Raw genomic sequence first — 24,978 nt, forward strand, 5'->3', positions numbered from 1 at the left:
ATGTCATGGCATTGCAACATGCATCCACTTTAAAGTCGAGTTTTAGGTTAATTTGTGATTTAGAATACAACATACATGAATGTAACTGTAACTATATATGCAACTGTTCAATTGTATTTAGCAGTTTTTTGTCATTGTTGAATACAATACAATAGGCTTGAAACTTATCTCGTGTTCGTGCATATGCTAATGGTCAAAATCTTTTGGACAAAACTTGCTTGTTATAGCAGAATGAACAAAAAAGCATACATATATTTCATTCCCTAAATTGCTCAACACAATTTCCAAATCCTATTACTGATGCATAACCGGTTGTTTTGTTCGAACAGAAATATAGTCACATATAAAATACTTAGAATACATTAAAATGCCAAGTTTGACACAAAGAGTGACTGGATTTAATTGGTTTGAATCTCTTGCAATTTTTCATGTGGATATAATAACATCCTCTTAATTTTTTCTTCTCTTTATTTTCTTTTCATCAAATATTTTACTCTCAATTTCTTAGGAAGTCCAAAGAGAAGACAGATTACATACAATATCCGATTTTAGGTTGAAAACAAGAAATAAATTCGGTGTATTAAAACAGTCTTAAAAAAGTACATAAGACTTACAACGACAAAAGATCATTAAAATATATTTAAAATTTCACAAAAAGCTAGATTTATAATAGTCTAGTGACACAAATTGAAACATGCCTGAAATTCAACTTGCTAGATATGATGCAGTTTATTACTCTATCTAAAAGTGTGTTCTTAATATAAGAATTACAAAACATGAAATGAGACAACAATCATCTAAAATCATGGTGAAATCCCATAACCTAGCACTAATATTCGGGGTGATAAATTAAACATGAAATTAATTAACCATTTTACAAAATAATTATTGGACGGATAATTATGGGAGACTAATTATCAAAATTTCATTAGAACTTTCTCAAGCACACACGGACAACATATTGATTACAACAGTGCAAATTCTTTATAGGGCGTCATCACATAGTCATGATATCCATCAGGCAGTCGAGCCAGCTGGTTCTGTCACCACCTTGTTAACTAATACCATCTTCTGTTGTGGGGGCTGCATTTGACACGAACAAAAAATTATTTACAAAATCAAACAAAACAAAAATAGAAGTGTTGCAAGCCTGCAACACTCGCTTTAATACTCTTTTTTCAACACTGCCCCTTTCATTGGATGAAATTTAAGTGGATCCCACCGCTACATGAATTTCATCCAATAAGAGAAGAAGTGTTGAAAAAAGTGTTAGAATTTAGAAACTTCCAAAAATTCTCAAAACTTGACAACCATTAGCCATGATAGTATTGAAAGATCACAGATAATGGTTTTAAAGGCATGTTCATGTGTGTTTTCCTATCAAAACATTTCCAAGCAGCACCAACAGGGAGATATAATTTTGAAAGCCATTGCTAGGGCACATAAATATATTTAGCACTGTATTAGTTCTTACCACAGCCAACTCCTCCTCGTGCTTTGGAATAAAAGCAGTATCAACCTTGCCATTTTTGAAATCCTGTAATACAAGGATATTGCATACATTAGTTAATTTAATTCTGAGTTCTGATTGACATAAAATACTACTAAAGGATACAAGTCAGCAAAAAAGTACATAAAAGATGCACCTACCTCTATGTCAAGGATAAGTTTATGATAATCAATTGTTGTAGGAACTCCTGTAACAAAATTGAAAGTGTTAGCGATATCATAGAAAGCGAAGAGTTTAAACCAAGGATCATTATCATCTGCAGTTCTACTGATTTGAACCCTAAGATCAGAAAACTGCAACTCCTGCAATTTGCTTCAAACTGCAGAGAATTCAAGTCCTTAAACAAACTCCTTTGTTCTGTTTGCAAAGTGAATGAACAAGGTGCAAAGGAAAAATATTTGACTTCCATCAATTTCCTGGCTTCCGGCATGCAATTGACTTACACCAAGTACAGATATCTAAAGGATTATCACAATAACAAAATTCAGATTGCTTTACCTGTGATAATAGTGTCATCGAGTGCCCTTTTCATGCGTTCAATTGCTTTTTCTCTAGTCGGAGCCCATACAATCAGCTGCAAAAATTACGCGAACTCAAGAAATGAGGAAGAGTTTCAGATTAAAAAAAACATTTATTGCATCTAAGTTCTTCTCACCATATCATATCTCAAGACACAAGTATATATTAGATCTTGTTTTAAATATAAAGTGAACTGTGAAACACATGTGGAATATATTAGATCCTATTTATTAAATACTTTGAATTGAACCCCTCAACTTTTTTCTCTTTTCATCCATCGATGATTTCCACTTGACTTGTGTAGGGCAACAAAGACATAATTCAATGTTGTCATCACTCAGGAAATATTACAAGCCTGATCTTTAAACGGGTAGTGACTCTTGATAGAAGTGGAAAACTTTAATTGAACAGCAGTTTTAGAAAATCAATACACATTCATGACAAATTTATTGTACTGCCTAATTTTCTTGATTTGTATGAAATAGTCCAATGAAGCTTTTATATTTAGAGACGGGACGGTTGAGTGTTGTACATTCCAAGAATACAAATTTCAATCAAATTAAAAACGGCGTCATACAAAGTAAATAAAACATTGCCTTGTACAATCAGCTAATGTTAAAGTCATAAGTGAAAATAGTTATCACCCTATTGGTATCGATATTTATAACCTATCATTACGTAAATCCCAAAGCCCAACCACAAAGAGGCTGTGCACACAAAAGTACACTATTTTTTTATAAATATATGTCTACGCGAGTTTTGTCTATGTGGCTCCGCAGGGTCAGGGAATCCTCAAGAATCAACCAAACCTTACAAAGGTACTTATCATATTACCCACCAACGAGGTACCCACATCGGCAGCGGGATTTTAGCCCACATTCTTGCAAGGAACGAGTCAAATTCTTAGCTTCGGTACTGAACCAGCATTCGCTGACAAACTTAAAAACTAATCGAGTAACAAAAGGATTAGTATATATTCGCATTAGATGTTGGTTTCATTAAACTGAATACATTCGGTAGATATATATACAGTTTATGTGTTTGCTTTTCATGTGAAATATAAAGAGATGCACTATGTAGTATAGCAACTGAGATGCGGATGACAAGTAAATGTTACGAAGAGAACAGATTGGCACACCTTTCCAAGAAGAGAGTCATAGCTTGGAGGAACAACATAATCAGGATAAATATGGCTATCCATCCTGACAAATGGACCACCAGACGGCAAGTATGCTGTAATTCTACCTGTTGTTTGAAGGGAGAAATTTCCATAGATCAACAAAATTTCAATTTCAATTAAAACAAATGAAAACCATAAAATCCAAAACACTTGGCAAACCATTTTCAAATGAGAAAAAGAAGCTAATTGATAAAAACTACCCAATGTATATATGTAATCTTCTATTTTTTGGTGAATTGTTTATATGTAATCTATTGTGCATTAGGTAAAGGTTACAGCCGAGGAAGCTGGTGTTAGAATGAAATTGTATTACAATTTATCTTTTAACACATTTATACAGAAATACGCCTCTGATACATCAAGATACCTGGCCCTGGTCTAAATCCCTTGAAAGCATCTTCTGCATTGATACGGCATTCAATGGAATGTCCTCTGAGTACAATATCCTCCTGTAGGAAAAACGATGATAAGAGAGATTCTAAAAAATTGCAAGTAAAATATCTCTAAGTACCTGTTTGTATCGAAGCTTTTCTCCCATAGCTACACGAATTTGCTCTTCTATCAAATCAACTGAGGAAATCATTTCTGTCACGGGATGTTCAACCTGATCTCGACCAATACCCCCACCCACAAAAACAAAAGAATTAATTACCGAAACTAATCAGCACACCTCACAAAAAATTGAATATGTGGCATTTTCTATCGAAAGTTTTTGTCTAGGGTATCTTATTAGACAAACATAAAGATGGTAATGGATGAGATGAAGGTAAGATATTACTGTACTAGAATATCCATGCTCATAAATCAACAATTTAGAAAAAGAAATGTCCCCAAACTTGCACAGATAGCAACTTTATGCTCATACTCATACCTATACATGATGAGCTCTTATTAACCCAGCCCCATACCAATTACCTGCACATTAATTGAAAGGACCATGCTCTCTCTTTACTGTTTTTTTTTAAAACAAATACGTTACGTTACCACTAATGTTAATCAAATTCAATTAGAAAAATATCTAAATATCTTTTGAATCCTAATTACAGAATACAACAAAAATTGTTAGTAGGTATAGGGTAGGTCGGGTACTATAGTACTTAAATCTGCACTAACATCCGCATATTTTTGTGATTTAACAAACTTGGGCCCGAGTACAAATCCATTCGATAAGAAAAAATCATATGCACAGCAGAACCTATTAGGTTCAAGTACATTTATCATCCCTAGACAAGTATATTAGAAATCAGTTTCAACCTGGATACGAGTGTTCATCTCCATGAAGTAAAAAGAACCCCTTTCATCCAAAAGGAACTCAACCGTTCCAACACCTATGTAACCGATAGATGCGGCAGCCTGAACTGCTGCATCTCCCATTGCCTTCCGTAACTCTGGGGTCAATGCAGGAGACGGTGCTTCTTCGAGCAGTTTCTGATTACGCCTCTGCATAAAAATCACAGTCAATATGACTAATTACTTCAGGCGAGATCTCTTGAAATATCATTACATAATGGGAAAGTAAATCAGCACAACTTTTGATATTCTCTAAACTTGTTTCATAAAATTGAAACCATATGATAAACCAAGTTCAAGGTCTTTTAATTGTATTTTACATAGTTTATCCTCTACTTTCCAGCAATATCAGCATTAGTTACACACTTGTGAAATTCCACAGGGAACAAAACAGAACAGAAACTTTAAAATATTACTTTAATCTTTTGCAACAAGAATTATTAAAAAAATTACACTCCAGTCAGAAAAGCATCTCATATGTATTAAATAGTATATTTAATTTTTTATCTTGAATTCACTAAGGTGGGAAATTTCATGTATATAGAACACAGTTTTCATAAATGTCATTTGTCCAAAATGAGTACTAGTGCGCATAATGCAAACTGCTATTTAGAAACACCAAGTACTGATACAGACAGATAAGAGATTGAGGATGCTAGTTCAAAGTACCTGGATACTGCAATCACGTTCTCCAAAGTGAACAACATTACCATATTTATCTGCAAGAACCTGCAAGCCATAAAAACTTAAATCGATGAATTAGACACAATATTATCATTTATAAATGCATGCAATCATTAAAGCTCACAGAATTATAAAGTGGTCAGGAATTTTTTATGTTTGAAAATACTCCCTCTATTCCTTATTACTTGCACTTTTATAGAAAACCTTTGCTCTTATTTACTTGCCGTCTCAAAGTTCAAGCAACATTGATTATTGTTTTGTCAACAACACCCTTAAGTATTTATTACAGTAGAGAAATAGTTGAAATGAGATGATAAATAATTAATGGTATTATAGGAAAAAAACAAATAATTCAATCAAAAGTAACAACACTTATTAGTTTTCTTGGTATGTGTAGATAACTCTAAAAGGACAACTAAGAACGAACAGAGGGAGTATATCTTTTTCGTTATTGAATACATTTAGTTAACAAAATTAAATGATGCAATCAATGAGCACAGTTGAAATTCTATTTCAGAGCTTCCAAGGTAGACAGACAGGACATTCACATTTGATGAAAGCAACCAATTATTGCATTGATGAGAAGTTTGAGGTCGTCTTTTTGAACAATCCTACCTTGAATGTTTCCTTCGGATCCACAATCTCTATAGATATAATTCCCTCGAGGATTCATGTAATCCCCAGGTTACAGTGAAATTGCAAGGGAATAGGGCTACAGTCAAACATTACCTGGAATTCAATGTGCCTTGGGTTTTGAATGTACTTCTCCAAATAAACCCCATCATTTCCAAATGCAGCAGCTGCCTCACTCTTAGCTTGCTGTAAAAAAATCAAATTGAAAACATTTACCAAAAAAGCACACACACACATATATTCCTCATCAATGGGATAAACTCTAGAACTATTTACAATGACAATAACACCATCCCTTCAATCAGAATCTATTGTGAAGGTCTGGCCCTAAAAAAATTTCTGCTACAGATATGTATTCATCGCATAGCAATTATTGTTGCATTGAAACCGCAAGAAACCTTCTTCTACTTGTTGGCCCCAAGTAAATCAATAAAAAAAAACTCGGGGCATAAGCATTTCTTGCTTCCTTAAGATTTTTGCTTAAATCTGATTATAGGTAGATTTGACAACTATGGCTTCTATATTATTATTAATTTGAGTTCAGGTTACCCTTTTTATCGTTTGCATATGGCTATTCCATTTGATTTTAAACAGATAAATTAAAAACTGCAATATAATACAAACTATGGAACAAAATCTACCACACAGCAACAAATACCTGTAATAACTTCACAAACTCTTTAGGTTCTTTAGCAAGACGCATGCCACGTCCTCCACCACCTGCGGTTGCCTGAGAAACACCACATGTTTGTCAGTCCACATAAACTGGCAAAGGGAAACTTTGCACATGAACATTACATGGCCCATTCAACTGGTTTAAGTAAGCAGCCAAACAAATCGTAAAAGACTGTATTAGAAACTAATGCATATTCCCTAGCCCTGATAAAAATAAAAAAATAACCACTGACTCAAGGATTAATCCCATAATTGGCCTAAGCCGTGGGGATACCTTTGGGCACCTACTGGTGTCAAAGTTCCTATATATGAATCATAAGATTATAATAGAAACCAATACATATTCTTTTAAATGTATCACAAACATAATAATATAATTATGGTAGTAAGTTGAGTAGCCTGCAATAGAACAAAAACTTTCCAGTTCCAAATGATAAAAACATTTTAAGGGTCATACATCACTTATATGTCCACAAGAAATTTAAAATTTTCAAATAAGATTCATCATCCCATGTATATTTCTGCCGATTAAGGGACAGAAAAACAAAAATGTAGTAAGTTGTGCTTTTGAGGAAGCACACAGACACGAGTATATACATTATTGGATTTAAGAGTACAGAATGTAAGCATGATCAAAGTCAACCAAAAAAATTGGAATTCAATTCAAATGGGCACAGGAAAACCAATTAACCAAAAATGCAGTAAGCTGTGCAGATACAGAACTATAAGCCAATCCACCTTGATCATCACAGGGAAACCAATCTCGTGTGCCAGTCTGATAGCTTCTTCAGTGGTCTGTCAAATAATGAATTCTTATAAGTAAACTGATGTCATGGAATCTGAAAGTTACTTCAGAATTTTTATTGATCATCTGATGCTATCAATACTACAAGTGTCTAATATTATACCTGCAAAAGCCCCTCACTTCCTGGAACAGTAGGAACATTTGCTTTCTTCATTGTTTCTCTTGCAGTTGCTTTGTCACCCATAACCCGAATACTGTCAGGCTGAAAGGTTTGGCTAAATTTTCAGTTTTACCAAATAATTTGAAGGGGAAATATTTGAGAACTTTATGAACAAAACAAGCATAACAGCAGAAAATCAAACATAACTTTGCAAGTTCGTTTTCTGCATACGTGTTAACAATACTATCATTTTAGTCATGCCATAATCCAACAGAGCTTTCTTACCAGCTAGTAGCAAGAAATTTTTGTTTTCTACAATCATCGAGGATAAACAGAAATCCCCATCATACAATAACACCATGTTTATAAACTAATATCATTTTGATGCATTGATGGCTTACTGACTGGAAGTGGAATTCATGTGGTTCAAGGTAGTTTTAAGATTTAATAGAGAATAGTTTGAATAAGTCTTGTTCAATCAAAAATTTGAAAGTGAATGTCATATTATAAACTCAAAACGAAAATCCCTTAACTAAAGTAGTCACAAGAAATAAACCAAACAAATGCAGTATTGTACAAGATGCAGAGTCGGGTCCACTCACGTTAGGTCCAATAAAATTGACTCCATGATCTCTACACATTTCAACAAAAACAGCATTCTCTGCAAGAAAACCATATCCAGGATGCAACATTGTACATTGGCGGCTGGTAGCAGCAGCCAGAACATTTGGAATCACTAAATACCTGCAAAGAGAAAAAAAGAAAAAGAAAAACATTCTTATTACAAAAATGCACTTGAATTTTCCAAACGGTATTTATATAAACCATGACTAGTAATAATAATAACCTATAAAACACTGAAACAGACACGGCTTCTATTCTATAAAAAAAGTGTGGGTGCCAGAGAGGTAATATTGTGCATCGATTAGGAAGTGAATAAGTTAAGTTAATACGTACGATTGGCTACTGGGAGCTTCACCAATACAAACAGATTCATCAGCCAATTTAACATGAAGAGCATCTTTATCAATGGTGGAATAAACAGCAACACAAGGAATCCCCAATTCATGAGCAGTACGAATAACACGAACAGCAATCTCGCCTCGATTGGCAACCAATATCTTCTCAAGACGACAAGTTGCACGAAGAGCACCGCAATGACGCGTTTGGCGTTGTTTACAAGGTTGAGTAGTTTGCCTCGGAAACTTCAGCTTGTTTGTTCCGGTCAAGAAAGTGCACTGAGAATGTGAATTCTTGTTCAATCCTCCTCCTCTCGTCGCAAATAAACCCTTGGATCAATCAGATTCAGAAATGAAATTAATTAAGTAAGTGATTAATGAATGGAATGATAATTGAGATGAATTAATAGATGAAGTAATTGTGAGTTACTGTGACGGTGGATGGTGAGGTGAGAGAATTGCAGGCTGCGGACATTGTTGCCTCCATAATTGTTTCTGTAATTTAACTAACAGAGACAGTGAATGTGATGGAAAATAAAAAGAGAATGATGAATTTGATGATGATGATGAAAAAGTGAGTAGTTGAAGATTTATACCTACCAATACCAATAGGAAAATGAAAATGAAAATGTGTTGGAATAGGGTTTTTGAAGTGTGATTTAGTTAGTATATTGGTGTCGATGGAAACGAGGTTGAGGGTGTGACTGTGTCTATGCTATGCTTAGTTGAAAGCTCCGTCCAAATCTAAATCTAACAACAATGATACTGCTGTGCTGTAATAATGGACCTCGCCTCTCGGCAACTTAGCCCTTATTTCCTTTTAATCTCAGCCGTTTATTCTTTGGATCCTATGATCAAAACGTAAATATATTTCTTGATTTATACAATCCAATCCAACTGCTTTTTCATTAAAATCAAATCTAAGCTTATTGTAATATTTTTATAAATAAAGGGGTTGAAGGCTTGCTTGAGCCATAAAAAAGGCTATTAAATGAGTAGTAGAGAAGAGACCCTCTTAAGTCTTAACATCAAATATGAAATAATGCTACAAACATATTAGTAACAAGTAAATTTTTATCCAAAAACAAAATGTATGATTATTAGTCAAATATCATTATTTAACAAGTAAATTTTCACACACTTAGTCTTCCATTTTCAAGTCAAATAACACATTTGAAGCTAAACTAAGAACATGTGAAGGTCTTATGACCTATAAGTCACAAATTAAAGAAGCTTTTTTAGTCGTACTCGTAGGGACCAAAGGACAATCTCTAAAGATGTAAATGATAAATTCTTCCTCCAAACTACACACCAATTGGCATATTGCTTGTTAGCAAGAAGCCTACCATGCATTATAATCCACTCAAAATATCAAAATCCAAATACTCTCCCGAACAAGAAAACTTTAAAACTTGTATCATCTTAGATCCACATCAAGAATAAGGGAAATAGGGGATGACACATAAAATGACAAGCAACAGAGACAGAAAACATTATACGATCCATAAGATTTTAGTCCTCTTATTTTTAGTCCCTATTTTTTTTCCAAGTTTCCTAAAATATTTTCTTCAACATTTTTTTGTACATGGCATAAAATCTCAACCTACGTGGTTAATGGAAGTCTCCATGACACATGTCATGTAGTCTTTTTTTTTTGTTGTGGTGGTCGGGATTTAAACTTCAATCTTGCATATATTATATATTGTTTCTACTAACTGAATTAAGCTCACGATGACGTAATTTTTTTTTTAATAACATAGAATGTTTCTGATTTATTAATGTAATTATTATATAATATTTCCAATTTCTTCAAAATCAATTTCATGAACGTGATCCTATGAAGAACATCTAACGAATACAATTTGAAAATATGATTGAATTTGGGGACCGAGTCAATTGGCGAAAAATATTTTAATGACTAAAAAAGTTGATTAATTTTTTTATCGAAATTAAAATTGAAAATCGATAATTTTATGAGATTAAAAAGATATTTAATATTATTATTTTTTTTAAGAAAAAGATATTTAATAATATTATTATTTTTAAGAAAATAATATTTAATAATATTATTATATAGTAACTGCTTTTATTTTTATATATATTTCACCTATTTGGACAAATTAAAGAATAGTTTCTTTTTTAAGTTTTGGTAATGGGATAGTGGCCACACATAGGCACACGCAGGGGTGAAAAAAAATGGCGACTTGGATTCAAACTCTGCATTTTGATTTCACGCCCCTAAGTTGGGTTCATTGGATTGTACCGTGGTGGACGAGTTTGTTTGCTTCATATTTTGTTTATCTAGGATTGAACCGAAATACAGTTTGACACTTGTTGTATTACCATTTAAGGATTGTTCATCACACCTGTATGAGTTCATTGGGGTCAGGTTTTCATTACTTTTATTTTTATTTAATATATAATTTTTGCTTAAAATATATTTCATGTCAAAAGGAAAAGTAGTTTCTTATTTTTTTTTCCAATGAAAAGAGTTTCTTAAAAGATGTTTTGTTTAAAGGGAGTTTCTAAGCCTATTCTCTAATATTTCTTAAAGAAGTTATTAATAATTTTGCGCACGAAGGAAATTAAAAATTAAACAACCAATGAAGTAAATAAATAAAGCAATCAGATTATTATTCAAATCAATTTGTATAAATGATATAAAATACACAATTTAAGTGATCTTTGAGCCCTAAGATATTCCATGTCTTTGATTGGAGCACCATCATCTCACCTTAATTTTTATAGATCTTGTTAACCTCCTCAGGGCACTGGTTAAGGAAATTAAAGTAGTAATTTTGCATTGAAAATTACAACTTTTTTACTTTTAGAGAGTTGAATTCAACACTTTTCACTATTTTTAAACAAATTGTTTTTATTTATGTTCATTTAACCAATGCCCCAAGGGCACTCTTTAGCATTTTCCAATTTTTAATAACAAAAAATACAGATTTTAAAATTTAAATAAATTACCTTAATTTGAAAATTTTATTTCAATAAAAATAACAATCAAAATGATTTAGGGATGAATATGAAATTGACTAATAGAAATAAGAAATAGATAACGTCCAAAAAAAAAAAACCAATTATTTACGTGGCATCTTAAAATTTGAAGTCTTTCACACCTGGATGGCTCTACCTAATAATAACCCGTCTACCTAATAACACACCATTATCATCTATCTTTTAAGAGTAGTGATAATTGAACAACCATTTCATACAACTTTTGGTGACAACTTCTTTTTTCTCTCTTTTCATTGGCTAAAAACAATGGAGAGAAAAAGGAAGAGAGAGAATAAGAGGATAATGTGAGTTTGAGAAAGAAAGTTGTAAAAAAGTTATCACAAGTGGTTGTACAAATATCATTTCTCATCTTTTAAACCTAACCATACGACTAAAATCCACTTATAAATTCTTATATCGGAAGGTAAAACTCTCCGCCACGCCAAGTGGTTTGAAGCGCTATAATAAGAACAATATAAGTTAAATCAATTAAATAATAGGTTAAATCAATTAAATATTTGACTGGTATATTTCAAAAGTAATTATAACCAATCACGATAAAACAATCATACAATCAAGCTAGCATGCATAATATAGATAAAATAACATATAATGAATTGTGTATTATTATTTTTTTGAAGGAAAATAATGAAATATATATTATTATGCAGGTGCAGAGTGGATAGTAAAGTACATGTATCCACACTTTTTTTTTAGGGGGTAAATTGTATGAACACACTTTTGCAGACAAGTACATGTGCATGTTATCATATCATATACTCATAACTCAGTCATAATGCTAATTTTTACCATGCCTCTGAATCCCATTGGCATCACTATTCTAAGTTCAACAAAACCAATCATTCAAATGATAACTAAAATAAATAACAGCAGAACAAAATTTGCTTTGGAAATGTTCAAGGCAGAGCGACTCAACTGCAAATTAACGACTACCTTTTACAGTAATTTCATTGCTACCCCACTCCTCAAGCCCCAATGCAGACAAAGGGTTCTGAAGGTAGACGTATAGGAGAAATATGCCACCTGTCTGAATTAATTAACGGACCTAATGATTCTACAGTATACAACAACTCCCATACTGCAAGAATATAAATTGTACAAAAATATTTAGAGGTGGTTTGGATCAGCGATGGCCAACCTTTTTTCACGTTCCAATGCAGTTTTCACCGTGAAAACTAGAAGCTTCAATTTGTAGATGTTATGCCACAACAATTTTCTCCATTGCACATACCATTACAAGAGAACCCGAAGAGGAATTGAGCGCATCAGATGGGATGTGAAGGTAGAAGCCGCCCCACCAGCCAGAGTAACCAAGAATATTCCGAATAGTCTGCAGGAGAACAAGTCACAGATACAGAGAATTTGCAAAAATAATACCCCGTCGAAGGCTTTCACTCGCTGCTGCAAATTTCTTCTCCAAGTCAGCTTCTCCAACTGCATCAGCAGCAGCACGCAACTGGAAAGAGGCAAATATGATCATCACAGATCACAACTCTAAACACTCATGTAAACTGAATTATATACATGTTTTCACCAACAATTAATTAGACCTAAAATATCTTATAGAGATAACTTTTAACAAGGAGGAAAAACGAAGAATTTCCGATGGTAAGCATAATTACTGAAATACAAACAACGGCTACTTTAATCCATACACTTTCTAATTTAGCAATTAAACACCGCAAACTTCAAGCTTATATCAAACATTACATACGTAAGGTTATAAAATCTAACATAAATTGTAAATGTTCAGAATATCACTTTTAATGAGTCATGTTTAACAAAACCACCCAAATTATGATATGATTTCTCAATAGCTCAAGTTTACTTTTCAATATCTTATATTTTCTCTTATGTCCTTTAGCTTACTTAGGTCAAACAGCTATAACTAATTATAATCAGTAACTTACTTCAGTTACAGCTGTCAGCTATAATCAGTAATGTAACCGCAATGCTAAAAATGATCATATACAGCAATACTTGTAGAGCTCAGATTATCAAAGGGATAATAATTCGGATCTATGGTTTCTATTCAGCTTTTCTCTGAATCCCTAAACACTAGTACAAATCAACAACATTTACTAGCTCTTTTCTAATTTATATTCATAGAAGGGTGTATTTGCATTTTGCAACGTGAAATTACAAGGAAAATCAACCGTCGAAAATAAAACCATGTGGTTACCTGATTCAAAAACTCATCAAGCCTTCTAGCTGCCCTAATGATACTCCCCTCGAAGATGTCAGTCATTTGAGTAACATCAGCAAAACTTGATCCCTAGGAGAAAAATAAGAAACAAGAAACAAGAGATTAATATAAACTTACAAAACAGTACAAATAACCGCTCATTTTCATCCACTCATGAACCAAGGTTTGCATAAATCCTGCCTCTAGGATGCCTACATGTATCAATGAAATCTAAAATGAGATTTACTATCACAATCAACACAGAGGAGTCTATTTTGAAGACTACTTGGTAATGAATTAAGAGTAACAGACCGTGTGTGTGTGTTTAGGAGCATAAAGTGTATATGGTTATATGATATTTCAGCGACAGGCCAGTGTGTATGCATGCATACTTTAAGTAGTTCTTTATCTTCTAAGCATGAGCTTTGATTCCGTACATTACGAAGCAAAATAATCTCCAAAATTGGTTAGAGGCTCTGGCACATGTTGCTATGTGTCTACCACATGTAACAACCATGGCAACCAACACAAATGACTACATTTCACAAAGTTTGATAATTCATTTTTTTCTATTTATTATATACAAGGGCATGCTCAAGGGATGATTTTAGAATGACAATTGAATATTATTAGAAAATATCTAATTACCCTCAATCCTTTTATCTTCTTCTACCTGGAATGTCAAAGGCTAGATTTGCTTAAGCTAACTCTTCTCAAACTTGTATTCAAACTTAAAGGATATGCTAAGTTCCCCTTCTATTCTTTATTTTGCTTTGACTAAAGCAGCAAGATGACCAACTACAATCCCCAACTTCCAATCCAAACAGCTAACAATCAAACCATGTACTACTAAATTATTCCAGATGTTTCTCATAATTCAAATAGCTATTTATGTAATTTCTAGTTTTGAACTAGTCAACCCAAACAAGTGGTATAGAAGAAGCTCTACTCTAGAGACTGATTCAAGAATATGAATAACAACTCATCCAGGAATAGAAACTTCACCCAAGAAATCAAGCAAACAACTTAAAAGTGGACAAGGCATTCAAGTCAAAAATATGATATTACGAACCTTTGACCAAGAGTATATTACATCCATCAAGAATGGCCTTACTGTTGATTCGACATACTCATTCACATTTACCTCCAATTTGCATTCGTGCTCTATCTGTAACCATAGAGTAATCCCATTTATAATTTAATTCACAAATTCACAAGAAATATTAAGTTAAATGATAGAACACCTCTGCTATCCTTCTTGCACTGTCTTGAAGCTGTTGTAGAGGTCTCGCAAGCTCTGATCTCAGTTGTATCTGCTCAGACGATTTCTCTATTGGTATAAAACAACTTGCAAGGGCAGCAACTTGATGATGGTCAAGATCATTAAAAGTGCCTAATGAGGAAGGGAAAATGAATAAAAGAAAAAAATCAGATTATGTAACACAAACTGCAAACCATACAGATAAAACAACAAACAAACGCATATTGATTCACCATTAAACATTAATTCGGTGACAAGGAGTTCATCGCCTGTGTCAATCAAGCAGGCTGCCCTTCCTTTCAATTGAACTACACTATCAGAATCAATATGACCAAGCTTCTTTAAGACTCGCGAGCGATTTTTAAGTTCTTCCCGAAATTTTTGCAGCTGAAACATTGACAATTTTCCCCAATAACTATTAAGTCCATCAAAACAATCACGGAATCATACAACAGTTTAGAAAAATAAATTAAGGAGTACAGATATTGATTGTCAACATTCAAGTATGATGCACTCGAACATTTGTCATGGATAAAATTATCATATTAGCCTCCCATCAAATGTTAAGTTGTTAATTATTTACATTTGGTCATATAGGAATACATACATACATACATAGATATATATATATATATATAATGCATAGCACAACACATACTGTCTTGGCTCCCCATTCAATTCTAAACTTCAACTCCTAGTTAGCTTAATAGTAAAATATAGTAAATAATGAGGCCTAGGCAAAGTCAATACCTGGGAGTCCCGCATTTTTGCCTTCAGTTGTTGAATTTCATGATTCACTTCAGCTTTCCTCTCAAAGCACTTAATTTGATCCACATCTTGAATCTAACTTACAGCAAAGTGTTGTGGAAACATTCAAACCAAAGACCAAAAACATCACATTTATATATAGAGAATATTGACCAGATTCATTTTACCAAACCTTATGCATAGGATGATCAAACAACTTTTTCTCAAGTTCCTCTATTTGATTGACAAGTTCAACTATCTCTGAATCTCGAACATCCATGTCCTGGAAATTTAGTTATGGAATAATACATAAGTAATGGTGCGATTCTGTTTATGATCAAACTAAAACGCAGCTGTGAGCATGTGCTAAAAATATGATGCATAAAGGCAGTTCAAGGCTTTGACTATCCAATGCAAACTTTAAAACATGCCCAAATATCGGGAAGATACAATGTTGGAGACCAATAAATTTGCTACAACTTTTGCCATACAGTTTACATAAAAACTGTCTCCATTATCATGTGAAACATTAAAGAGCCTAGAACAACCACCCCTTAATTTTGATAGCATAAGTAGTGAACAGACCACAATTTATGATAGCTGAGTATGGAAAATTTTACCTTTACAGGGTTAAGCTTTGGAAGACCTTGAGGAAAACGATTGCCCAGCTCCTGAACAGCAAGGAGTATGCTTTGCCGAGCTTCCAAGGGCCGGAGATCAGGAGGTACATATATCCTTAGTTTACTAAGGGCAGAGATTAATGGTAATTGAACAGGGACCTATTGCAGAAGGAAGCAGTCAAGAGAATGAAACAGTTTTTAGGATAAGTAAAGTGAAGTGAGTGACAAAACAAAGCCCTGAAGAAGTAGCATGACGGTCAAAATGGCAGCTTACCACATGCATTTCACCTTTCTCTCCAGGGCGGGGTGGACATGGTTTTGGTCGTATACTGTTTTCGTTTGAACCAGGTGAACAATGAAGTAAAGTGTCAACTATATAACCACCAACAGGTTTCTTAACAACATTGACTACAACACCCCAGCCCCAATCTGTCCCACCTTCTCTTACTTTAATCTGCAAGATTAAGAAGACGGTCTATTTCAGTGATGTTTGATGTAATAAAAAAAAAACAGAAGCAAGTTAAACACAGTAGAACCTAAAAATAGATATATAAAATTGTGCACAGCAGTGTATGAAATAATTGACGCTTAATGCATCCAGAGCTTGTTTTTGACAATTAATGCCTACACACACATACATATGGATGAATTTATGATAACTTACATAAACTCATTTGCATGCTGATGCTCAGGATTAATTAGAGACACAAAAAAAAAAAAAAAAAAAAAAAAAAAAAAAATCCAAACTTAATTCCACACCAATGATAATTGATAACTACTCCATCACTTACCAGTCGACCAGGGACAAGAAAATAAAGAATCATTTCAGGTCTAATTATTTGTGACATCATCTTCTTCTCAAGCTGAGCTAAGTCCAATTTCAGCTTATGATATTCCGATACTTCAGCCTACACAATAATGAATAATAGCAAATAGTAAATCAAATATCAATATATAAAAATCCACAGAAAATATAATTAACAAAACAAAACAAATGGCCCAGGAATGAAGACTACCTCCCCTGCAGCATCAAGCAAGGCTACTTCCTGCTCCAGCATAGACACCCTTTTTCCCACATCAGGTAAGGTCTGAATTGAGTAACGAGTACACAAGTTAAACATCACAGTGCACAAAATACAAATCAGGTTTTAAAGGAAATGGTTGCGTACAAACCTTTTCATATTGAAATTGATGAAATGAATTTCTTATCACATGTTCCGCAGTGAACTGGCCTTCTGCTCGGCTCATCAAATTTAAAATTGAGTAGTAGCTAAGCCTGAATGTACTAACTAAAGGAGCAGGTTTACCCAGAACCATGTCTTTGAGGTTATTCATTTCCATCTGTACAAAATAATCAGATAATAATAATTGAGCTTATTGTTGCAAAATCAATTAGTTTTAGTTTCCCATCCAAAGTCAAACAAGAGACTTGACGTACCAATATAACTAGAATAGAATGTGAAAACAATATAAAGCAGCTAACTTTTACAGCCATTCCGCGTGAAAAAAGGAATTACCAAGAAAACCAACAAGAGCTATTATATAAAGTATAAACAACGGAATTTTCAAGCACACATTTACAGATTCCGTTCATACGCATATGAAGGGAAAACAGAACGACAAAAAACAAATAATTACATGCTATTGCTAATGGAGCAGGAAATCTCCTTGTTCTTCGGGTCTATCATAATCTTGAAAGATTTAAAATACCTTACACAAAACTAACTATTATCATGGGTGTGTGTTATATTTCATTATGCTGCATCGGAGGTACAGAAAACAAAAATGACTAGCAATACACTCACCTGCTCATCAATCATTATGATACAGATCCCACGCTCATCTTTGCCACGACGCCCAGCCCTTCCACTCATCTAAAAGGTACATATCATTAATTGTGAGTAGGAATAGTGATACATCAATAGAATGATTAAGATTTCAATCACCAACACCAAAAAAAATAAAGCATCGCTCACCTGTATGTATTCACCAGATCCAATATAACGGTGACTATCACCATCCCACTTCTTAACAGCAGTGAATACGACAGTTTTTGCCGGCATATTTAAACCCATTGCAAACTGTAGAAAAGCGCATCTAAGAATCCTTTCAAAAATATATTATCAAGAATTTAAAAAAATAAAAAATCAGAAGCTTGATAAAATCTTACTGTCTCAGTAGCAAAGAGGGCCTTTACAAGACCTTCCTGAAAAAGAAGCTCAACCAATTCTTTGATGACAGGAAGAAGGCCAGAATGATGAACAGCAATTCCTCGCTGAAGAAGTGGCAACATCAACTCGATAGCAGGTAAGCTTCGGTCTTCTTCATTCAAGCAGAGCATTGCATTCTGAAAAACGTGTTCCACTGTATCCTTTTCCTCTTGGGAATTGAAGTCAAGTTTAGACATAGACATTGCATGCTGCTCACACTCTCTCCTACTGAAGCTAAAGATGATAACAGGTTGGAATTTCCTTTCCATGATCATCTGAAAATTAAGAAATATACCAACTAAAATAAAAAGCAATAAAATAGTGTGGAGGATAAAAAAATCTTCAAAAAGTAGGGAGAGTAGAAGTGTACACCCATGAACAATAACATCATCAGTGTAATAAAACTACCCGATTCGTCAATATATGTGCAAAGAACACTCTTTTAAAAAAGCCATGACCATAAGCTTTACACATTCCTAGACATATCATATGCCTAGTGCCTAATCATATCCAAATGCAACTTTTTATTTGTAGATACTAGATATCCTCAAAAGTGCAAGAATTAAACCTCTTTCTAAATCAAATGCACCAAAGTATATCAAACATTGCACATTGCCTAATGCTTTGGCTTTACTTCTACCAAAACAAGATCAAACTGGTTCAAGGACTTGCACCACATTTTTCAATAAATTATGCATATAAATTCAAGTGTATGCATAAGAATTAAATTGTAGAAGTGGAAAAAACACTTCAAAATACCAAGATTACTTAATCAATCAACAAAAAAAATTATACTTATAAATTAAAAATAATATAGCATAATATGTTTTCTTTTATTATTATTGTTATCGTGCTTATATGTCTGACTTTTGCAAATCAGATTAACAATTATCACTTTATTAAAAAAATAAAAAACAAAGCAAATTGTTAAACAGGGTAGAGAGCAAAACAGCATGGTACCAGATATAAATAAGAAACAAAACAAAACGAAAAATTGATACGTATATTCGTAATGAGTTTTGTGGGTTAGAAACTGACAATCGGAGCCGTTCATGCATTCTAAATGTGGTATTGGAGGGTTTTTAATGTCAGCGTCGTTTTTAAGTAACCGGATCATGGACCCGACCTGTCAACCACAACTCTGCACAACATCAAAAGAATGGGCCGACATGTACCATTTTTACAACCTTACACGGCAGACCCAGCCGCTCCGACCAATTTGTGATTCTACCCATGCTGGAACTCGGCAAGACCTACCAAAATAGCAGAATCACACGATCTAACGCGTTGACTCGCTATTTTGACTGTCATGGTCTATACCCACCCATTCCTCTCTCCCTTCCAATAATATTTAGTCCTTTACCAAATATAAATGAATCAAGAACTCAACAATTAACCACATAAGGTCCACGTACTAAACAAATATTATACTGCCAATTAACTCATCCAAGGAAGATCTTCTATTTTCATGAATCCTGAATGCAGAGTTTTCGGGTTAAAGAATTGGTGGCAGCTCTCTACCAACACAAGTTTGTCTTCTCCGCGTTTTGTACCAGGAAAAAGTTTATCTTAATTTTCCTAACACTAATTGATTCCTTACATTCAATATATGCATATGATATTAACAGGTTTTCAACAAAAGCCAGAGCATACGTGCATATGATATTAATGATGGTTTTCAACAAAAGCCAGAGCATGTGAAAGATATATTGACCGAAATACCCAAGCAACATTTAAACAACAAGCTCTACGAGGACACTACACCATTTATGATATCATTATCTTAAGAATCTGCTAATATGTCGCAACAATTTAATATTCAATAAGCTGGTTTTCCATCAAAATAAACAAGATCCTTGGCAAAGTAAACCAACAAATAATAAACAAAATTAACGGAAACACTACCAGTTCCACAGAAAGAAAAAAAAAAAACTATAATTTGATCGATGACTGACGACATATAGAAGGGCAAAAGTAACAGACCTTAACAATCTTGTATATATCAGACCCACCAGAAGCAGAACCACCTTTTCCAAATCTTCCATTCGTTTTACCACCCTTCCCTTCACCAAGTTTCTGCTTAACAAAAGTATCCTCCACCTTAAGAAAATTATCTTCTCTAAACTGTTCATTCTCATCAACAACCAAATACAATCCACTCCCACCAATAGGAAAAACATAATGCTGCAATGGTGTCGGTCTAAAATCAGTGTAAACTACGTGACAGGGTTGTTTATGTATATTACAAATCCACTCCGCAAACTCTGTGGCATTGGACATAGTGGCCGAAAGAAAAACCATCTTAATAGCAGGTGGTAAAAATATAATGCTTTCTTCCCATACAACACCCCTTTCACGATCCTTCATATAATGAATTTCATCAAATATGACCCAAGCAACTTCCTTCAAAACTTCAGAACCACGATACAACATTCCCCGAAGAATCTCCGTAGTCATAACAAGACACGTGGCATTCGGAGAAAGCGTGACATCACCAGTCATCAACCCTACATCTGTAAATTCCTGACTCAATTCTCTATATTTCTGATTACTTAGAGCTTTCAATGGTGAGGTATAAATTACTCTCTGCTTATCTCTAAAGGACATTGCAATTGCGTATTCTGCAATTGCGGTTTTTCCGGCGGAAGTATGCGCGGAGACTAAAACAGATTCGTTTCGTTCGAGACATGCAATTGATACTTGTTGAAATGGATCAAGTGTGAAAGGATAGGTTTTAGCCATGGTACCGTTGTGGAGGGGGTTGGATAGTGTTCCGTGAAGTGATTCGTCTTTCGTTGAGGTGTAATTGATTGGAACTGCTACTTCGTGAACGCAGGTGCATTCTGAACTGCGGCATTTTTTTGGTTGTGAAGAAGTGTCGCCGCCGTCGGCGGTGGAAACCGGTTCCGGTTCACTTCGTTTTCCGAGTGTTGTTGATTCCTGCTCCATTGCTGGTTCTTGCTCCATTTTCGCCTGAGATGAAAATTTGAGCGGAAAATGGAGTTCGATTTTGATTGAGAGAGATAAACCCTAGCTTCGTTTCCCTGTGGTTTTGCGGTACGATTTTTTTTTTTTTTTTTTACGGCGTTTGTGTTGAAACCTCTTCGTGTGGGCTTGAGAGGCCCAAAACAATAAACTTCACTTTTGAATGGAGATGGGTAATTTCTAAAGAGACTCCCTGTATTACTTAAAATTCAACCAAAACACTTAACGAAGCTAAACGTCAATAGGAATGGTTTTTAGTTAAAAAATGATTGAATCGATGAAGTCTACATTGGTTTGGTTTTTAGTGTTCTTCTAAAGAGACTTCGTGATTATGAAGTCTACCTTGTAATGTGATTCCTAAGCTGAGGGATGATTGTTACCCGTCTCATGCTGTAAAGCTCCTCTCTATTGGGTTTCATGGTTCCCCCTGCTGGAATCTTTTTCAGATAAATCATTTACCCTAAAATCAGCTTACAATTGGATGCACTCTCAAAAGCTAGGGAGGTTCTGCTGCTTTTCATAGTAAACGTTAATAAATTGATATAGGGAGTGAATAAGAGAGCGTGAATTTTTTTTGTAAGAGAGAGTGAATAGGTGAGGGTGAAAAGCTCACTTAATGTACTGAAAATGTTTTTCTTCAAAGGTTCGACCTCATAAAAATACTTGCTCAAGATAAATTCGTTAAGCCGGGAAAATTCCTTATCATCTCATTCAAATGCTCTCTTTTTGTTAAATTGAAAGAAATCTCTTATCATCTCATTCTAGTGCAGGTGTATGTAATATTAATACATTAAAGACTACATTGGCAAATTTTCATTTACATTTAAGAACTTATTTCAAGTTCATATTTCATGGTTAAACCACTCATACAACCACCCACACTAACCATTTGCTCGAGTCAATTTTTTAGAAGTATACTTTGGACCGTAAGGCCTTCCATACCTTAGATTAAGACCCCATAAATTTATTATTTTCCTTCTTGATTTTCTTATTTTATTAGTTCATAATTTTGTTGTCAATTCCTAATTGCAAGTATTAGTAAAAGTTTTTGGGCTAAATATGTTTTTTTATCTTTGTAAATATGTTTCGTTTTAGTCCTTTTTTTTTTTTCAATTGTTAGTTCCAAAAAAAAATTCATCTTCACTTTTGATCCCCATAAAATTCATGTTTTTGAATAAAATTTTGTAGAAAAATTTATATATAAGAATATCTTTCAGCATATTTTGGTGAAAAAATCTAAATTTTTTTTTAGAGATTCTTACAATATTTTTGATATTAGTGTCAAAGAAGTTAAAGTCTTACTTTGACAAAGCACCAATCCAATTAATCAAACAACAAAAAAAACTGTAACTTATATTTGTGGGGTGCGTCAGTCCATGCAATAGTGCAACGCAAAGGCGACATTTGAGAAGCTCAGAAGCAAACTACTGAGATGGCTTCTCCCCCTCAAAAAAATAATTTAATATCGTGTAATTCATTGACCCACATATCAGATAAAAAAAAGTAATTTAATATTGTGTAACCAAAATAATTTCATCTTCACTTTTAATCCCCCGTAAAATTCATGTTTTTGAATAAAATTTTGTAGAAAAGTTAATATATAAAAATATCTTTCAACATATGTTGGTGAAAAAATCTAATTTTTTTTAGAGATTCTTACAATATTTTTGAAATTAGTGTCAAAGAAGTTAGTCTTACTTTGACAAATCAATGCCAAAGCATCGAACCAATTAATCAAACAACAAAAATAATTGTAACTTATATTGGTGGGGTGCACCAGCCCATGCAAAAGCGACATGCAACAGTGCACAGCACAAAGGTGACACTTGAGAAGCCTTTGCAAGCTACTGAGATGGCTTCTTCCCTTCAAAAAACATAATTTAATATCGTGTGATTCATTGAACCACATATCAAATATTAAACTGATAAAAACAGATTCTGCACTTGATCTTAGCCAAAAGATCAAGAAAGGTATGAGTTGAAAGTTGAGCTACCTTCAGGTTTTATATATCACATCCACTCACTTGCTTTCTTAAACTATCGATGTGGGACTATTCTGCAACCGCTTGGTATGTATATACGCATGTGTTTACGCATTTAATAGGCAGAGGATATGTGGTTTGGAGCACCCACCCACCCACCAAGGAGAACTCATGTCAATAAAACATCTTACAGATTTGGAGAAGCTCTCCATACAAAATTGTTGGTCAATCGCTTGTTGAATGAAAAGGGAGGAATTAAGCAGAACACATATTCATTTTCTGCCAATTCCAAACACATTGTACTCAACTTGCATGAGTTGATTCCATTATTAATCAGTGAACACTGAACCAATATTTATAAGCAGGAAGTCATGTTTTCATTTCAATCTTCTAATGCTCAGTTTCATTTTCCTTAAATCTTGAATTTTTCAATATAAATTATTTGTTGAGGCCACTATAGAAACAAACTAAGGCCTTATGAAGGGTAATATCAGCTCTCAAAATAAAATAGCTTAATTGGAATCATACCTTTCTTAACCCAGCCACAAATATTGCTCCAAAAATTCAATGTTGTTATTATGTTCATAATCAGGGCATTAATGTCTTAGGAGCTGCGAGTCTTCTTATATATGCAGACCACATATATCTTCATTCCAAAATATAATCATCAGAACACAGTGGCGGAGCTAGAAAAAAATGTCAGGGTGGGCTATTAAAATAAACTATTGAAAAATTGTTTAAAGTCTCGCAAATTAGACATATAATTGAATTATTTAAATTTTTCGGGTGGGCCACTACACCAAATTGCGGGAATTTGGATCAACCGAAATCTAAAACCGACATAAAATTGTATAAAATCTCGCAAAATAGACCTATAATTGAATTATTTAAATTTTCGGGTGGGCCACTGCACCACTTTGCAGGAATTTGGATCAACCAAAACATAAAACCGACACAAAATTGCATAAAATCTCGCAAAATAGACCTATAATCGTTGATTTTTTAATTTTTCCGGATGGACCGTGGCCCGCCCCAGCGGCTCCGCCACTGTCAGAACAAATTTTACTTTCTACTTTCTTAGATATTAACATGTCTAGAAGTGAAATGGACTTCCCATAGCTTGTAAAAATAAATTGATATATATATATATATATATATATATATATATATATATGGATTTGCTAGAACACACCCGCTAGTTTTTACGTGGGAGTGTTTTAACAAGTTATAACTAAAAAGTTAATAAATACACCTACTTATTTTTTAGAAGGAGTATTTTAGCAAGTGAATAACTAAAAAGTGGTTAAATACATCTTAAGGTGTAGCTTGCTAAAACACCCCACATAAAAACTAGTGGGTGTGTTCTAGCAAATCCCTATATATATATATATATATATATATATATATATATATATATATATATATATATATATGGGTTTGCTAGGATACACCCACTAGTTTTTATTAGGGTGTGTTTTAGCAAAGATATAACTAAAAAGTTGTTAAATACACCTTAAGGTGAATGTTGCTAAAACACACCTTTTAAAAAATAAGTGGGTGGCATTTGCTAGGATACACTCACTTATTTTTTTGAATGTGTGTTTTAGCA

The 24,978-nt window shown here is 33.7% G+C and overlaps 2 protein-coding genes and 2 pseudogenes across 6 annotated transcripts; all 4 read right to left on the reverse strand.

Moving 5' to 3' along the window:
* Window positions 1-646: 646 nt before the first annotated feature.
* Window positions 647-9,135, reverse strand: LOC11442175 (biotin carboxylase 2, chloroplastic). Of its 4 annotated transcripts, none has more exons than XM_024772259.2 (17): window positions 8,956-9,135; window positions 8,786-8,850; window positions 8,354-8,685; window positions 7,999-8,140; window positions 7,400-7,498; window positions 7,230-7,286; window positions 6,475-6,546; window positions 5,913-6,002; window positions 5,169-5,228; window positions 4,464-4,649; window positions 3,721-3,813; window positions 3,577-3,658; window positions 3,168-3,274; window positions 2,009-2,084; window positions 1,651-1,697; window positions 1,475-1,537; window positions 647-1,083 (listed from the first exon to the last, which is right to left on the reverse strand). In XM_024772259.2, the coding sequence occupies exons 2-17, from the start codon at window positions 8,840-8,842 to the stop codon at window positions 1,018-1,020; spliced, it is 1,629 nt and encodes a 542-aa protein (XP_024628027.1). In that variant the 5' UTR covers window positions 8,843-8,850; window positions 8,956-9,135; the 3' UTR covers window positions 647-1,017. The 4 variants fall into 4 exon arrangements, with proteins under 4 accessions (XP_024628027.1, XP_003630608.2, XP_024628029.1 ...); XM_003630560.4 differs by having other exon boundaries at window positions 8,786-8,861; XM_024772261.2 differs by having other exon boundaries at window positions 8,952-9,135.
* A 2,981-nt stretch (window positions 9,136-12,116) lies between these two features.
* On the reverse strand, window positions 12,117-21,471 carry LOC11442176 (DExH-box ATP-dependent RNA helicase DExH10). 2 transcript variants are annotated; one of them, XR_005643403.1, is made up of 17 exons: window positions 20,386-21,471; window positions 18,363-18,677; window positions 18,169-18,273; window positions 17,998-18,066; window positions 17,366-17,533; window positions 17,209-17,280; window positions 16,984-17,100; window positions 16,467-16,646; window positions 16,193-16,351; window positions 15,766-15,855; window positions 15,576-15,668; window positions 15,059-15,212; window positions 14,809-14,957; window positions 14,637-14,732; window positions 13,562-13,654; window positions 12,518-12,835; window positions 12,117-12,406 (listed from the first exon to the last, which is right to left on the reverse strand). XR_005643403.1 is itself a non-coding variant. In XM_003630561.4 (16 exons), the coding sequence occupies exons 1-16, from the start codon at window positions 21,367-21,369 to the stop codon at window positions 12,725-12,727; spliced, it is 2,955 nt and encodes a 984-aa protein (XP_003630609.1). In that variant the 5' UTR covers window positions 21,370-21,471; the 3' UTR covers window positions 12,117-12,724. The 2 variants fall into 2 exon arrangements, 1 of the variants encoding a protein (XP_003630609.1); XM_003630561.4 differs by having other exon boundaries at window positions 12,117-12,835.
* Window positions 21,472-22,746: 1,275 nt separating this feature from the next.
* Window positions 22,747-22,895, reverse strand: LOC112417647 (uncharacterized; annotated as a pseudogene).
* Window positions 22,896-23,153: 258 nt separating this feature from the next.
* LOC112417641 (uncharacterized) lies at window positions 23,154-23,362 on the reverse strand (annotated as a pseudogene).
* Between the last annotated feature and the right edge of the window lie 1,616 nt (window positions 23,363-24,978).

This window comes from Medicago truncatula, chromosome 8 (assembly GCF_003473485.1).
Source record: "Medicago truncatula cultivar Jemalong A17 chromosome 8, MtrunA17r5.0-ANR, whole genome shotgun sequence".
Taxonomy (NCBI): domain Eukaryota; kingdom Viridiplantae; phylum Streptophyta; class Magnoliopsida; order Fabales; family Fabaceae; genus Medicago; species Medicago truncatula.